The sequence below is a fragment of the Watersipora subatra genome, chromosome 4, assembly GCF_963576615.1.
Source record: "Watersipora subatra chromosome 4, tzWatSuba1.1, whole genome shotgun sequence".
Lineage (NCBI taxonomy): Eukaryota > Metazoa > Bryozoa > Gymnolaemata > Cheilostomatida > Watersiporidae > Watersipora > Watersipora subatra.
The window spans coordinates 61381735-61397451 of record NC_088711.1 but is presented as its reverse complement, the minus strand read 5'-3'; the positions used below and the strand labels follow the sequence as shown (position 1 = coordinate 61397451).

Sequence of the window (15717 nt, the reverse complement as noted above, 5' to 3'; positions counted from 1 at the left end):
CCTGTTTAAAAATAATACTTACGTCTTATTCAACATTAGTCATGAGTGTATTGTAATCAACTCAAAACATTTCCAGTTTCTCACATTTGGTTATACTCACGGATTTGTAGCAAGGTCTACTGAAAAAAATACGGTGTTGTTCCTCTAAGAAGTAAAAAAGATTGTAAGTAGTGTTGGATTTTGTAGCGTAGCGATCTTACCGTGCTTGCAAGTCTGATACCTTTATTACAATAGCTAAAATTAATTACTACAACACCCACATTAGAGCAGAAATATTTACGAAAATCAGTTTACCTTTTATTATGTAATTCTGTGTTATCTTTTAACAATTAGCCTAGTCTCTTTTTACTACAAATACAAAACAGCAGTTTTATAAAAAAAAACTGTTTCTTTTGTATTGGTCGTACATATTAGGTTATTGCCAAACGAAAAGGTTGAGGCTCTTTAAAAAGGACCAGAGGGATAAGCATATACGTGTATATAGTTTTGCACTACTACAAAGCTGATATACTCGCTTATGGCTGTTTACCACAGCAGTTTTCAATTTGGTGTAGGCTAATTTGCCAACCAATTAAAGCAATAGTATTTACTAGATCTACTTTTTCTTGTTAACTCAACTAATTATGAAGCCTTGTGCAGTAGGCTAAACAATGTTAATTTCTGTAAATCACCAAAAACAAAGTGTAAAGTTACTGTAAACCAGTAATTACTATGGTCTTGTTCGAAATAAATATCTCTAGGTAACTTTAGTCAAGGTTAGATTGTTTGTAAACCTAAATGTTAAACTTTACCAAAAATTTTGTTATCAGCAAGCGTTTATATTCAGCTCAACTACATTTTCATTTGTATGTGTATTGCGGATAGAATTAATGCATAGGTTTTCGTAGTGTTCATCTTCAGCCCTTTAGGCTGAAGTTATCTACTCGTTGGCCATTCTTTGACAAACCTCTCTACCTCCAGCTTCATCATTCTTGAAACAAATTTCCAAAAATTCACTTTGTAGTTAATTCACGGGATTTATCTCCTCTATTAATATAAGTTCTGCAAATTCCCACTGAGTATGCAGTCTACAAAACGTTTCCGTGTATTCCAATTGGAACAAAACTTTTGTTTTCAGTTTAATAAAATCTAGTTTTGCTTATTTATCTTTGCTTTATCTTTGCTTAAAATGTTTCCTTATTTCCATATTGTTCTCTAACGCAAGAATTTCGACAAATTTTGAAGCAGTATCTAAAATAATATTTTATATATGTGTGTATTGCTTATTATAATAAGTTTAATTTTTTTCGCATTATTGACGAGTAAGTATTAAAAAATATGTTAATACAATAGAATACGTCAGTCCAGTTAAATCTAGAAGTTACCTACATTTGCGCATTAATTTATACTATGAATTCATTTCACCACCGGTGAAACGATAGTGAAACCTTTTTCAGGTATTTGTATTGTATTTTTTGTACATTTGTACACAGACTGTACACTACCAGTTGGTAGTCTGTCAATTCATTAGTACATGTATTTTCTTAACGAAAAAAGAAAGAGTGTTTATATTTAAACAAACTGAAAAAGAGTTAGAGTTCCAGTATAGATGAATTGGTAGTAAATACTGAAATTGCTTTAGGTAAGTAGCATTTTTCATGGCATCTATCTAAATCTAAGTTTTCTTACCTTAAACTCTAGTTACTGTAATATATAATTTGGATACACATCCTGCTGGGTTATTGCATGCCATGTTGCTAGATGCGAATGTAAATTTTGCAGAAACTTTTTTAAAGACCTAGATTCAGATCTAGACACAGATTCATTACTAACCAACTTAGTATTAGCAAAAGTCTGTCCAATTACAATTGCATTTTTATTTAATATTCCAAATATTAAAGTGGGTGAAATTTTTAAATGCAGCATATTGGAGAAATACTTCCTTATGAAATACCTCTCCACTAAGGTTTATACTTACAGTCATACTTCAACTTACGAGCTTAATGCGTTCCGAGACTGAGCTAGTATGTCAATTTACTCGCTTGTTGGTGCAATTCATTTATATATAGAACAATTAAATATATATTGATTGGTTTCAATACTTTTAAAAAAGCAAATAAAACGCTCAAAACAAGATATTGTAACAGAAAGAACATGTTGGTTATTGTCCTTACGTACTACATGTTTTCAAGAAGCAACAAATAAAAAATAATGCAAGGAAATGTGATTAACTAAATTGTAAAATTAAATACATACAATAGCAGTTAACACTCGCATTTGCCAGGGAGGAAGATATAAGTTATCCTTCGTTACAACAGGTGACTTTGGTAAATTTGGATTTTATCAAAGTGTTAAAAGACAAACTTAAAAGCAAACCAAAAATCAAACTTTCATTTTCAACTAAACGTAATTAAAATTTCTTTGGCGTTCATAGTTTGAAATTTCTCGCTGGTTAGCGAGAAATTTATCCTTTTTTTTCGCTTTCACGACTAGCCGGCCGTTTTAAGATAAACCTATCTAAGGACGTTTGCCTTTGTCGCCCTTGCAACATGTTGCGATTAGGACGAACACAGGTGCCGCCACAAATGGTTAACGCACGACCACTAGCCAACTTGTCCGAATGTCTATTAAACAGTTTGGATAGATAGCGCCGGCCTTTTCACACAGCATCGTTTCAGTTACGCTGTCACCGGCTAATTGTTTGTCCAATGCCATCAGCGGTCGTGAAGATCGCTGCACCGTTTAGAAACTATGGTTAGTCCTTTTGCGAACTAAATGCCCTGAATATAATCCTTCTGTTTGGCAATTATGAATGTATTTCTGTCATATTGCCGAGCTAGCTGAATCACGCATACACATTTCGCATATTTTTCAATATTTTTCCGTTTAATATCGACTGTTATCATTTGCTTTTTCTTTGTAATATCTTTCATTTTACTGGCAAACTTTCGGTCTACGCACAGTACTTTTAATTCACATAATTCTACACAGAAAATCGTGCACAAAAACACACGGTACAACAGTATAACCTGAGCAGTTGAAAAATACAGAGTGATGCTGTTCTCATAAAACACCTCCGGCATACTTGGCAACTGACTCAAGTGCTCGTATCTCAAACATGGCTCGTATGTTAGTGCTAAAACTTGCTTAAAAGCTGGCTCATATCTCAAGTTTCTTGTACGTTGGAGCACTCGTAAGTTGAAGTAACACTGTATTTGTATTTATGACAAATGTTCTTTTTATTGATCTTGACCTTTTGCAAAACATAAATGGCTTCTCTAGGGATTTCCAAGGGCTAAGAGACTTTATTGGAATATTACTATTTCTTGCATATCAAAATCTACCTTATATTATACCTATCAACTCTACAGTATAATTACAGAAATGAACACAGCTGCTGTCAATTGTTACTACTTTCTATCAAAAACAAGTTGTTCGTCCTCTGCAATTATTTATAAAGCGTGAGTTTTTTAATAGCATTAACACTTGTAATTAGCTAGGCAATACCCATGGTGGAAACGGATGGTGTTTAATTAGCTGAACCTCATCCACACCAATATGCTAGCCTTACATCAATAGTCTGAAATGGCAATTGTGTTGATAGTAAAGAAAGGCTAGTCTGAAGCATGTGAAGTACTTATTGATTAGATTTTCAACAATCACAATCAGGTGCTTATCACTTTCTGTATTTATAGGAGGATATTTGCTTTCTGAGTTGAATATTTATGCTCTAAAAGCAAACAGAGGGACTCCGAGTGCCTCTTTGCTTAAGAAATCAATGGGCCAATAAATAAGAGAGCACAAACAATAGCCTAAACCTCTGCCAGCAAACAAAGCAGTCAATATATCAATAAGGGATACCATCAGAGTACTAGAAGACATCAAAAGGCACATTATTTTAGACTGTAAAATTAGCAGATCAAAGATGGCTTCATGTTTTAAACTAACAGATTCTCAAGACCATTATATGTTTACAGAGCTTAAAAAATGTTGGGTATCATTTAGGTTGAATTTGTCATGTATGCAAAGACAGTTCGCTGAAGGACCACAAGGTTTTTTCTGCTTGCTATAGGCAGTAATATAGTACAGGATTTATACATTCATCTTATTCCTGGTATATACATTTGCTGTAATATATAATAGACAGTTTATCATATTTCCCAAATATGACTGCGCTATTAGTGAAAATATAGTTCTACAAAAATTATGTGAGCATAACACAGTGTAAGCTTACAGCCCTAAGGATAATTTCACAATTTTTTACAAAAATTAGAATTTCTGAAAACCAGACTAAGGTGACCAAAGCCATTTACCTACAAAAAATCTGACTTCGTAAAAGTTTGTCTTTTAGAAAAAACCGTTTCATATTGCTTAGAATTTTCTGGCAGTAGATTATCAGCCCACGTCAACCGGCCATTATATGATATGTGAGCCGCATTCATAATCTCCTCTTGCAGCCATTCAACTGAATCATAGCAATAAGTTGCCAGGCAGGCATCGTTCTAACAAAATAGCTCAGCTATCGGTAGCTCGTTACGTTGAAGTCACGGGCCGCAGTGGGGCATAAGTTGTAGTCACTAAGAGGCAGGCAGTTTGTGGAAGGGTCCTTGTCAAAATACTTGGATGGATAGCTAGCAGGTATCAATCCTTACGATTAAGCCAGTTACATCATTCATGCATTGGCCTACCTTGTTTGCTTGTCTACTGTAACTAGCGCAGTCACTGTTATTAGATCAGTGTTTCTTAACTTGCAAAGCAAATGTCTCTTTGATCTCCTTGCGTATTGAGGGTAGACAACTGCTTTTTTAAACTCTATGGATTGCAGTAGTGCAAGAATGTAGACAAGTCTTGACATGTTAGTGTAAAGTGGAGAGATATTCCGTGGTTACATTGATATCAACAATAATGCCATTCACTTCCCAATCATTGAATTGATTAGGTCAATTTGGTTAACAGCATATTGATACCAAAATATTAGTGATTATTGCAAACGTTTTTGTTTTTCTATGACCTTTTGCGAAAGATAACAACCTTAGATGCTTCCTATGTAACAGCAGCTTATCGACAAGTGATTTAGTACAGGTGCTTGGTGTGTGACTGACAACTGTAAGGTTTGTGGTCACAATGGATTGAAGGAATGATTTTTTTTACGGAGGTGGACTCATCATGCTTTACACAGTCGTCGCATGGAAAGGATTGCTTATTAGTACTACAGCAGATTCATCCGGGACAAGCTACTAGGTCATCATATTAGTACAATAAAGAACTTTAGTTGACTGAGACTTCCTGGTTATGTCCTATATGTTGTAGTTTATGTCAAGGTGATCGTGAATGTCTCCAGCAAGATGTCTTTACGCCTTCGTAAGACACCTGTTTCGAAGGATAGCCTCAAACACTCAAAGTCATCAGGGGATATGATAGAGACAACGATAACTCCAGCCTGCCACCTGCATATTCAAGCTCTGCTGTTTCCACGCTATAACACTGCCACATGGATGCACGACCTCTATAAGAACTGTCCCACTGCCAAGCTCAATGAGATTGCCATACCCGGCAGTCACGACTCGGCCACTGATATGATGACTTCTGACAGTCCATATGCCAAGTTCAACAAGTACCATCGAGTCAGCCAAGATCTCGTTTGCATGTGGGCTAAAACTCAGCACCATTCTATTTATGATCAACTCATGGATGGCATTAGATATCTAGATCTCAGATTAGAGAATCACACCTCTGGTTGGAAAACCTTTCACGGCCTTTTGTCAAATTGTCTCATAGATGTGTTGGATGAGATAGGTCGGTTTGCTACTAACCACAACAGGGAGATTATCATTCTTGACTTTCAACACTTGGTAAATTTCGAGTTTGCTGACCACATAGAGTTAATGGAGTATATTATCAAACACCACAGCCTGGGCAACAGACTGGCCGGTAACCATCTTGGCGTGGATGGCTGCTTCTCTGACTTTTGGAATGCCGATAAGAATGTGATTATTATGTATAGTGAAGGCTATCGTCACTTTTCACATCTTTATTGGCATAGGTGCAACAGCATCGACAGTCCTTGGTATAACACACCTAGCAAGTCTACTCTCGTCAACAAGCTTATGCAAGGCATCAGTCGTAGAGACTCCAACAAGTTTCACGTGTCACAACTCATTCTTACGCCTGACGCCCTTAAAGTTGTCTCAGGCTTGGTGTTTGGTGTTTCGAGTCTCTTTGGACTGACTGTGCCTGGTGTTTCAAACTTGATAGCCGGAGGATTAGTTCAAAATCTTGACAGCGCTGCCAAGCAGGCTGGGCAAAAACTCAATATTGTGATAGTTGACTTTTACGAGCATAGCTCATTTGTAGAACAGTGTCTCGATGTTAATAGTGAAAATTTGCAGCTTTAGATTGTGTATTTTTTTTTAATATTTTTATGCAAAGCCAAATAAAGAAGTCACAATCAAGAATATTCCATCAAGTAGCTTTTGTATAATCTTTTCTAGCTGTCTTCAAGGTGTACGTGATTAAATTTATTCACAGACCTCAAAAGATAACCTTTCATGTCTCTGTTATTTTTTTTGGAGCAGTCAGTTTCACAAAGTTCTTCTATAACATCTGTTAACATTCTAGAACATCTATAACATCTGTTTTAAAACAGTGCGAACATTAGCCCAGTTTACATAGTTTTGCTGCTTGATCACTGATGGCCAGGATGAATAATCAGACTCGACAAACCATTTGCTTAGTTTGTATGTACTTGCTCGCCTGTGAAAATCAAAAACAGTATGGTTGAGTAATTCAAGACGGCTAGGCAAAGCATCCCATGTGTTGCACATGATGGCGATGGAAAGCATGTTCTGTCGGTAATCTCACCTGGTGCAGCGTGTATTTTATTTCTCAAGTATGTGAGGGTCTGTATTGTTACCCACATTGAACAAAAAATCAATTATCAATTTTGTCCCTCTGTTGCAGTATAAAAGTTACTTTTGGTACTACTCCAAAATGTGTTTTGATGCATTTAATTGGAAGTTGCAGGTATATATGGGTGGTAGATTTTATGTTGTATGTCAGTAGAAGCCTGGTAGACACTGCAAGCGTTCTGACTGGCACAAAAAGTCATTTTTGTTAAATTTTGATTGAAAACAATTTAAGACAAACTTAAATATGTTCGAATACATATATACTGTTGCAGTATGTAAGTATTTAAAGGATAATTTCTCAAGTAGACCTAATAAAAAGTGCTCAACATGAAGTTTACTCTATAAATAGTTTAAAGAATATTTTGTACTTACCTATCAGCTACTGTCAGTTTCAAAGATGTAATTTCTTTTCTCATTTAGCTGTACACCATAACGTTGCAACTTTGAAACTGACAGTAGCTAAAAGCTAAGTACAAACTATTTTTTAAAAATATACATGTATGTAGTGTAGCATTCTGATCCTTGCAGGCTGATATACTATTATGAAATAGTTGTACTGCTTTTTATGAGGTATAGCTATATAACTATATTTTTACAACAAATCTCTCTATTATACCAAAAAACAAGTTTGAAAAAGTCGAATGTTCATATTTTTATTTACAGTCTGTGTTTGAGTTGTGGCAATAATACCTATACAGCCCCCATGCGTGGGCTGTATCATTGGTTGTGGTTAGTTTCTACAGTTATGAGCTGACAACCCATCGGGCGGTTTGTTGGCTAACAACTCGTCGTTTCACATAAACTTTCGTTTGATTGCGAGCGAAATCTTACGGGGGCCGTCGGTCTAATACGGATAGCGAACAATTTTATCTTTTCGGATAAGGTCAAGGACGTAGGCATAGTGCGACAAATATCGGTAAACAGTTTGTTAAGAATAATGCAGTTGTTTTCTAAGGCCTGTTTTCTTGTGATCTAAACATCATATTTTTTGTATTTTTAAGATTGATGGCACTGACTATATAAATATTTGTCGGTTTGTTGCTTAGTTTCTCAATACTTATAAAAATAAGTAGTGAAGGACACAGATACAATATACGCTAAGTTGACTGAATTTAAAACAGATTAAGATAAAATGTGTTCTAGGTTTATTTACAATTAAAATGTTTGTTAGTGAATCTGTTTATACTTTTTAATGAAGTAAGTTGCATTTTACGTTGCATGTATGACGAACTACAATTCAACACGTTTTCTCATTACATTAAGTTAACGTAAAAGGTATCGTATTTTTAAAATGATTTCAGATATACGTAAACATAACGTGCGCTTTTTCAATAATGGAACTAAATCTCAACATAAGACTAGATGTTATAATTTTTACTGTGTTGCTACTTGCCATCATCAACCAACGTGTTCAGAATGAAAGTCAAATTTGTCATGTTTTAGATGATCTTCATGTTTTTGTTAGCTTCTTACACTAAAAAGTTTTAAATCAATATAATTGTATAGTTGCAGTCATAATAAAAAGATTAGTCATGCTAGATTGATTAATCATTCATTTATCATTCGTACAGGTTTTTGATTATTTTTATAGGCAAGCTTTTTGTCAAGGACTTACAAGTGCTTGTCATGGAGACCGCAGTTGAGACTCCTACGGAACTTACAGAAGATGCCCTAAATGAAGGTATCAAAAATGATCCTCCAACAGAAGTGGAGGCTGATGATGGGACTGTTGAAGGAAAAAGTTCGGGATCTGATGAAGAAGCAAAAACAGTTCATCAGTCTGACACGGTACAGCAAGGGTGATAGTTTGGGATATCTAATTGGTTATCGGTTTAACATGAATGTAGTGTCAGTCAGTAGTTTATGGCCTCTTGCATTTCAGCTTTTGTGTGGCAATCCTAAAGTTGGTTTTGCTTGTTGTGGAAATAGCAGTGTTATTGACAAAATGCTTGAGTACTTCAGTTTTGAAAATAGTATGTATTATAAGCTCGAGTAGTGTCATTTCAACAACTTTCCATTTTGCAGTCTCTTTTTAGAACATAAGTACTGTGCTGAAGGACTGGTTTATCAAATAACAACTTTCTACTTAACAGGATGCTGTGGATGGAGAAGATTTAATCAGTGGTGCTTCAGAGAAAGATTTAGATAACGCTCAGGACAAGGAATCGAAGCAGGTAGAAAGTCCGGTCAACAGCTTGTTTACAATCAACAAAAAACGGCAAGAAGAAAAAGCTGTGTTTCAGGTATGCTCAATGAAAACCATATTTTATTTAAATATCGTGATTCCTTTGTCTGCAGCTATTACCAGCATTTTAATCGCATACAATGTAGTTAGCCGTGACAGTTTATAGATATACTTACTTGCATCATTGAGTTATGCAGCATATGTACAAATATTGAGAAAGCTGCTCTAGTCAAAGTAAACAAGGCTTAAAAATCTTGAGTAGTACTTTAGTTGGATTGACAAACATATTCTCCAAGAGATATGCTGAAGCATGCAAGTGCTAATGTCATGTTTGCTTTTTTTATTTTTAGAAGTTAATAGATGATATCACGGCATTGGAGAGTTCACTCTCTCAAAAGCAGTCAGCATTTGATGAACTTAAAATGAAATTAGATGTCTGTGTAATAGACTTGGAGAATGAACGAGGGAAGTCTGAGGACTCTGTGAGTAAACATTGGATAAGCAATTCTGTATAGAGGTAAATAATACATTTTCATTGTTTGCAAGTCACTTCAGAACCTCTCTATCTTCAAGAAGGGCCTTGAACCATGTGTCAACATTAAATGGAGTTATCACTATTATTGCTCTTGTTTTACAACATCTGCTTTTTACTATTTAGATGTCAGTCATTAGCCTCCCTTTTCTCTTACTCCTACAGCTTGGTTTTACCTATTATAGCTTCATAAATTCTGTTTGAAGTAGACAGGCAGAATGGTAACATCTGCTCTCAACTCAAAATATATCCCGTCATATAATACGTTTTAAGATTTTTGTGTTTTATTGCATTGGTCACAGCAGAAATAACAAGATTTTGCTTGTCATAAAGAGCAAACTTTACAGTGTATAAGGATTACACGTATACTTGTAAGTACGTTTAGAAAATAGCCAATCGTATTGGGTCAAAATCATCTGGCACTCAGAACATTAAGAATGGAATAACATATGCCTATGAATACCCCCAATCAACTCTTACAAACTTTGACTTGTACACCATGCTGGTTGCAAGTTTAATTCTTGTGCTGCTCAACTATTAGCAGTGACAGCAAATACAACTATGTGTTAGGTTCTGTTGGGTTTTTGTTACATGGTGTCAGTACCAGTTGTGTGAGGTGTCAGTACCAGTTGTATCAGTACCAGTTGTATCAGGTGTCAGTATCAGTTATTTCAGTTGTATCAGGTGTCAGTATCAGTTAAATCATTGTGGTTGCTGACTGTATTTTTCAGAAAGAAAAAGTCAGGGATCTAGAAAAACATCTGATGGAGGCGCAAAAAAAGATTGCTGCTATGAAAAGAGCAGAAATGGCAGCTAATTCAGGAGAAGATAACCTTGCTGTGGTGGGTGCATCATTATTCTGACCTGACATGGAAGTGCTTTTTTCTTACTCGAGTGCAATTAGTAGAGTGCTGTTTAGTTTCTGGTTCAATTTATAAAACTGGATACACTAGAATAGATCTAATGCACCTGACGCAACCAGACTATCAAAGACTACATAGAAACTTCAACAATACATTTAGATTTAATAATAACACTAATAATAATAATAACCATGTTTGAACAGCAGTCTGACAATGAACTTAAGAAGATAATAGAATAAGAAATGTAGCAGTTAGAGTTTGAATATATTTTGTAAAGTAGACACATATCGTAAAACCTCTAGTTGAACGCCACCTTTATTTGAACGCCACCTCTAATTGATCGCCACCATGAGAGAAGAGTTGAAAAATAGAGCGCCACCCTTTATTTGAACACCACCTCCATTTGACTCCACCATTAAAGAAGAGTTGAAAATTGAGTGCCATCCTATATTTGAATGCCATCTCTATTTGATCGCCACTTTGACAATCTGTGATCTCTATGAACCTATTATATCAAGTGATCAATCGAAAAAATGTCCACAAAATCTTTTTAAATAATGAATCATTTACATCAACAACAATCAACTCTCTCTTTGTCCAACTCCAAAATTTTTTGCTTTTTTTTGTTAAAACTTGGAAAGTAAAACCATAGGCCTACAAATAATTAATAAACGTTTCAGGCTAATAGTAGTTCCTTGTTTAATGCGTTCTTGATACTTCGAAGTACGTCTGTATAAAAAATGGTTAATATTTTACGATGGTAGATGAACGACGGGTTTTAGTTCAAAGATTACGTTTCGTGAGCAAAACCTTTACGCGTTGCATTTGTGCTAAATGCAACGCGGAAAAGTTTTGCTCTGCCAAAAAACTGTTTCGACGCTGATATTGACTAGCTCAGCAGTGCAGAAAAAGAGTTGAGGTCAGAAGACATCGTGGAAGGTATTGGATAACCAGAAGAAGTTCTCTCCATCGAAAGCAACAAGCAGAACGCAGTTATCCGAGCAAACGATGCAAATATCTCTGTTCTAAATACGTTAATTTTTAGTTCTGCATGTAAGATAAGTATGGTTCATTTATGTCAGTTGTTCATGAATATATATTTGTAGCATTTAATGGATTATCATTATATAACTTATAAATTTGCAGATTTATAGCATATTACTTGATAGCATCATTGCGGTAATCTGATCTTACAATTGATCCACGCTCGTAACTCCTCTTCTATTACACATAGAAAGCTAGTTTGGTGGCTGCAAACTGTAGTAAACATATCAATAAGTGTAATGATATTTCATGCAACATTGGTAAATATATAAAATAATAGACTATATAAAATAAAAATATGTTTTTAAAATTAGATTGAAATAACAGTTGGATGCTCTAACAAGTTGCAAAGCAAGATACAGGGTATAATATCGTCGCGGGTTAGTTGCAGGCAATTGATATCAACTAGTAGAGATATTTCTCGGTTTCTCAATGCATATTTATTATGAGATCTTTGACAAGTTGGAGGTACGATAGCAGATTTATTGCATCCAAAAGGTTTAATATCGCTCCACCAAAAAAAGAGGACAAAATATAGGTGACATTTGCCTCACTCGTAAATGAGCTAAATTTATCTTCCCGAGATTCAAATTTTTCAAATTCTGACGAGCTATTTGAAAAATACTATGCCAGCCTCAATTTGAGCGCCACCTCCAATTAACCGCCACCATAGAGGAAGGGTTAAAAATAGAGCACCATGGCGTTCAATTAGAGGTTTTATGGTATGTTGTTTTTGTTGTGACTGTCAGTACAACTTTTGTTGTGATTCCTGTTGGAGGTGTTTATTGATTGTTGCTAAAATACTATGTACTTTCCTCTCACAGCGTGTTCTGCATAGACAGGTAGGTAAAGGTTATCCGCAATTCGCTAACTCATCTCCTCTTCAGTCGCACCTCTTCCAACTGTTATTAATAAACGCACGGTTATGTGGTACACTGTAAGAGAGGATAACTCTTTTGTGTTTGATGTACATATACATAGAGTATGCTGTGAGATGTTTGTCTAGATTAGCCATAAAAAATACTAAACACAAAAAGTCATTCAATAAAAATCTAAAGATAGCCTACTGCTTTTGCTTTGGTTTTAATTTTAAGCTAAGCATTGCACATCCGCTGTGTGGAATATACAGCATTTGTACAGGCACCAGAAGTGTGTGAGCTTTTCTGGTCTGTCTCCTGGATTAGCGCTGCGTTTATTTGAGTGAACCGCTGTGATAGAGCTGTAGAATAGAGAATAAACACCTTGTATACTTTTTGGATACATCTGCTGTTATTTTCTATTCTGTTATTAATCATATACAAAAGTCATTCAGTCTGGCTATCTCCTGCACTCTGTCTGCACGTTACAATCTTTAGCTTAGCGCTGATAACTGTCTATTATCCTTGAAAAGTTGTGCTCTCCTGGTTATACTGTTCATCGTAGTCTATTCTAAATCTGTCTTTATTCGCTTTTTCATTATAAACTTCATTCAAAGAGATCTTCAAGATTTAAATTATTTTTATGTATTATAAATATTATTTATTTACTAACATCTGAAATCAAATCAGTAAATAAGCTTTCTAAGTGCGAAGAAACCTGAAGATTTGCACCTAACAATCTTAACTCATTCACTAGATATTTGCGTTCAAACAGCATTGTTTAAAATAAACTAGATTTGGCTTGTTTGAAAACTTAACTTTGTTTTGAAAACAACTAAGTTGGTGAATGATTGTTCGAGAACCTCAGCTTTTCATTGTGCTATTCTATGCGTTTATATAGTAGATTTATGGATCTATTTATAAAATCTAGGTAGCATACCTTTATTAAACAACTCTTCATTCAACAGCTTGTGAGGTAACTCTATTAGCTCTATGAGGTCTTTGCAAGACTATAAATTATGATGGTCAGTAAAACGAAGTATTTTTCAGCGAAGTCGCAGTGGTGTATCATCCGAGTTTTACACAGATTTAGCTTATACGCTTAGTATTAGTCTTTGTGATAACTCTCTGAGATAGCTCTATGGAATGACGGTGTGATTTCTATCATTACAATACAGTCAGACGTTTCTCATGAGGAGATCCAAGAGTTGCATATGAAGGTGAAGAAGTTGACGCAGGAAGATGAACTGAAGGTGAGAAGAGTTGGTCACTTAGAGGAAGAGCTCCAACAAAACAATCGTCTCATCAGCCTTCTGGAAGCTGAGGTTGGCAAAGAACGTGTGGATTCTTTACGTCAGCACGGCAACAGTAATGGTACAGCTCACGCAGGTATTGAAGGTCGAGCTAGGGTTCGGGACAATGAGGTGAACCCTAACACCCAGCAGAGTAAAGTTTGTATTATTTTGTAATATTATGGCTTTTAAATGAAAATGCTGTTTTTTATTTTCTATAATTGTTGCTATTTATCATCATGTCGTCCATTTGCTATCTTTTTATAGAATGTGGTTCTTTACATCTTTACGCTGTTTTATCCTGAATCATCACAGATTTGGGGATTTTCCAAATTTAAATTTTAGAGATCAAGTTGAATGTTAAAACTGTCCTGGCATATTATTTGGCTATAATCTGACTTTGTGACACAACAAGGTTGCATTATCTTCGCATAGTCTTTCTAAAGATCTTCACTGAGTGCATCTGTTAATTTAAAGTAAAGCTTATGAAAACTTTTGCATGTTATATATCATACAAGCATTTGGTTTTATTTTTCTCTTATTTATTTTGGTATCTATTTATATTCTTCCGTCCCATGAAGCATTATAGCGTATCAAATGCTCAATTCATTGCTGTAATACAAAGTTCTATTTATATACCTTATTACTAGTCTAATTTAAAAAGCATTAACTAATTTAAAAAGCATTAACTGACGGTTATCAGAATCATATTATTAATTCTATATTGTAAAACTTTTTTTAATCTCCCACTGGTTTCTAGAGTCCTGATAATGAGTTGAACCATTTTATGTCTAGCGAGCTGGTCATAGGTACGATAGCAAGTACGATATAGCTGTGTCTTACTAGAGCTTGCTTGGTCTGTGTTCTAACTAGCAGTTACCTGTTAGCTTGAATTGATTAATAACTTCCAATGTACTACCTGCCAATGAATAATAGCTCCTAATGTGCCATCTGACAAGGAATGATAACTTCTAATGCGTTATCTGCTTAAGATTTGAGTGCCACAACAATCATTCCATTTGATCTTTTTGACTGAACTATAGAAACAAATCATTTCAAGCATCTGTACATCACTTTGGAAAATCACTTTGTACTGATACCAGATTGGGTGTGATGTTCACTCAATAATTTAGAAAAATATGTAGTATAAAATCCTATGATTGCGGTTGCAGATAAATAAAAGATGTTAATAAACATGTTTAGTTTATCACCCAATTTGTGCTAGTTCAAGCAATAGCTAAATATTAGGCACTGGTAGGTAGGCATAGGCACTGATAGTAGGCATGATTGATCAGTAAGGACGCCAGTCCATACACTGCCATGGCTATGAGAGTTGTCTAGCATTGTTTTTCATTTACACGTTTTTCATAGTTTGATAACTACCTGTTATTGAATAAAGTTGGTAGCATTCCAGCAAATAGCCGTTAACAACGGTCTAAGGTAGGCCTCAATAAAATTAATAACTGGTACATGTTAGATATTTATCATAGTCAACAAGACTAGGTCCTAAACTAGTCAGTAACTGGCTCACACATCCTTTTTCGCTCCTAGATCTTTTGTCAGAATGCAAAATAGTCTCAACTACTGCAGCTTTATGGGTCAAGTTTAAAGTACAGTATATATATAAAGAGTCATATCTCTTCCACTCCAAACAGGAGCTCTGAGCTGCATTAGTTGTCTTGGTAAGGAAACTTTATAATTTTATCTGCAATTTGTACGAGTGTTGTCTGGCATTCTAATTAAACTGCTTATCAAGGTTTATAAATAGATTAGATTACGTATCTTTTTTGTCATCATATCGTGTACGAATTTCTCCGCAAGAAATTAAATTTAGTAACCTAGCATCTGAGATTCTTCAGCAAGTTTGCACTTTTACTACGCGTTTTAGAGGCTAACGTAGTTGCTATTTAGCATTTGGAAAACGCAACAATAATAATTATTTAACTTCCATATAGTTCTAAATACGTATTTGTATGTCTGTTAAACCATTTCTCCATATCACAGGAAGAGCTTTCTGCTCATATGTACGTTAGAACTAATTCATGTTGCTAACATTT

General features: G+C 35.0%; 2 protein-coding genes across 3 annotated transcripts; both read left to right on the top strand.

The window, feature by feature from the left end:
- The first annotated feature begins 4450 nt into the window (after nt 1–4450).
- Nucleotides 4451–6436, top strand: LOC137393570 (PI-PLC X domain-containing protein 3-like). Its single transcript, XM_068080186.1, has 2 exons — nt 4451–4617; nt 5290–6436. The coding sequence occupies exon 2, from the start codon at nt 5325–5327 to the stop codon at nt 6372–6374; it is 1050 nt and encodes a 349-aa protein (XP_067936287.1). The 5' UTR covers nt 4451–4617; nt 5290–5324; the 3' UTR covers nt 6375–6436.
- A 2043-nt stretch (nt 6437–8479) lies between these two features.
- Nucleotides 8480–14303, top strand: LOC137394820 (tropomyosin-1-like). 2 transcript variants are annotated; one of them, XM_068081588.1, is made up of 6 exons: nt 8480–8675; nt 8981–9130; nt 9423–9554; nt 10336–10446; nt 12336–12353; nt 13547–14303. In XM_068081588.1, exons 1-6 carry the CDS (start codon nt 8514–8516, stop codon nt 13835–13837), a joined length of 864 nt encoding a protein of 287 aa, XP_067937689.1. In that variant the 5' UTR covers nt 8480–8513; the 3' UTR covers nt 13838–14303. The 2 variants fall into 2 exon arrangements, with proteins under 2 accessions (XP_067937689.1, XP_067937690.1); XM_068081589.1 differs by lacking the exon at nt 12336–12353.
- The last annotated feature ends 1414 nt before the right edge of the window (nt 14304–15717 follow it).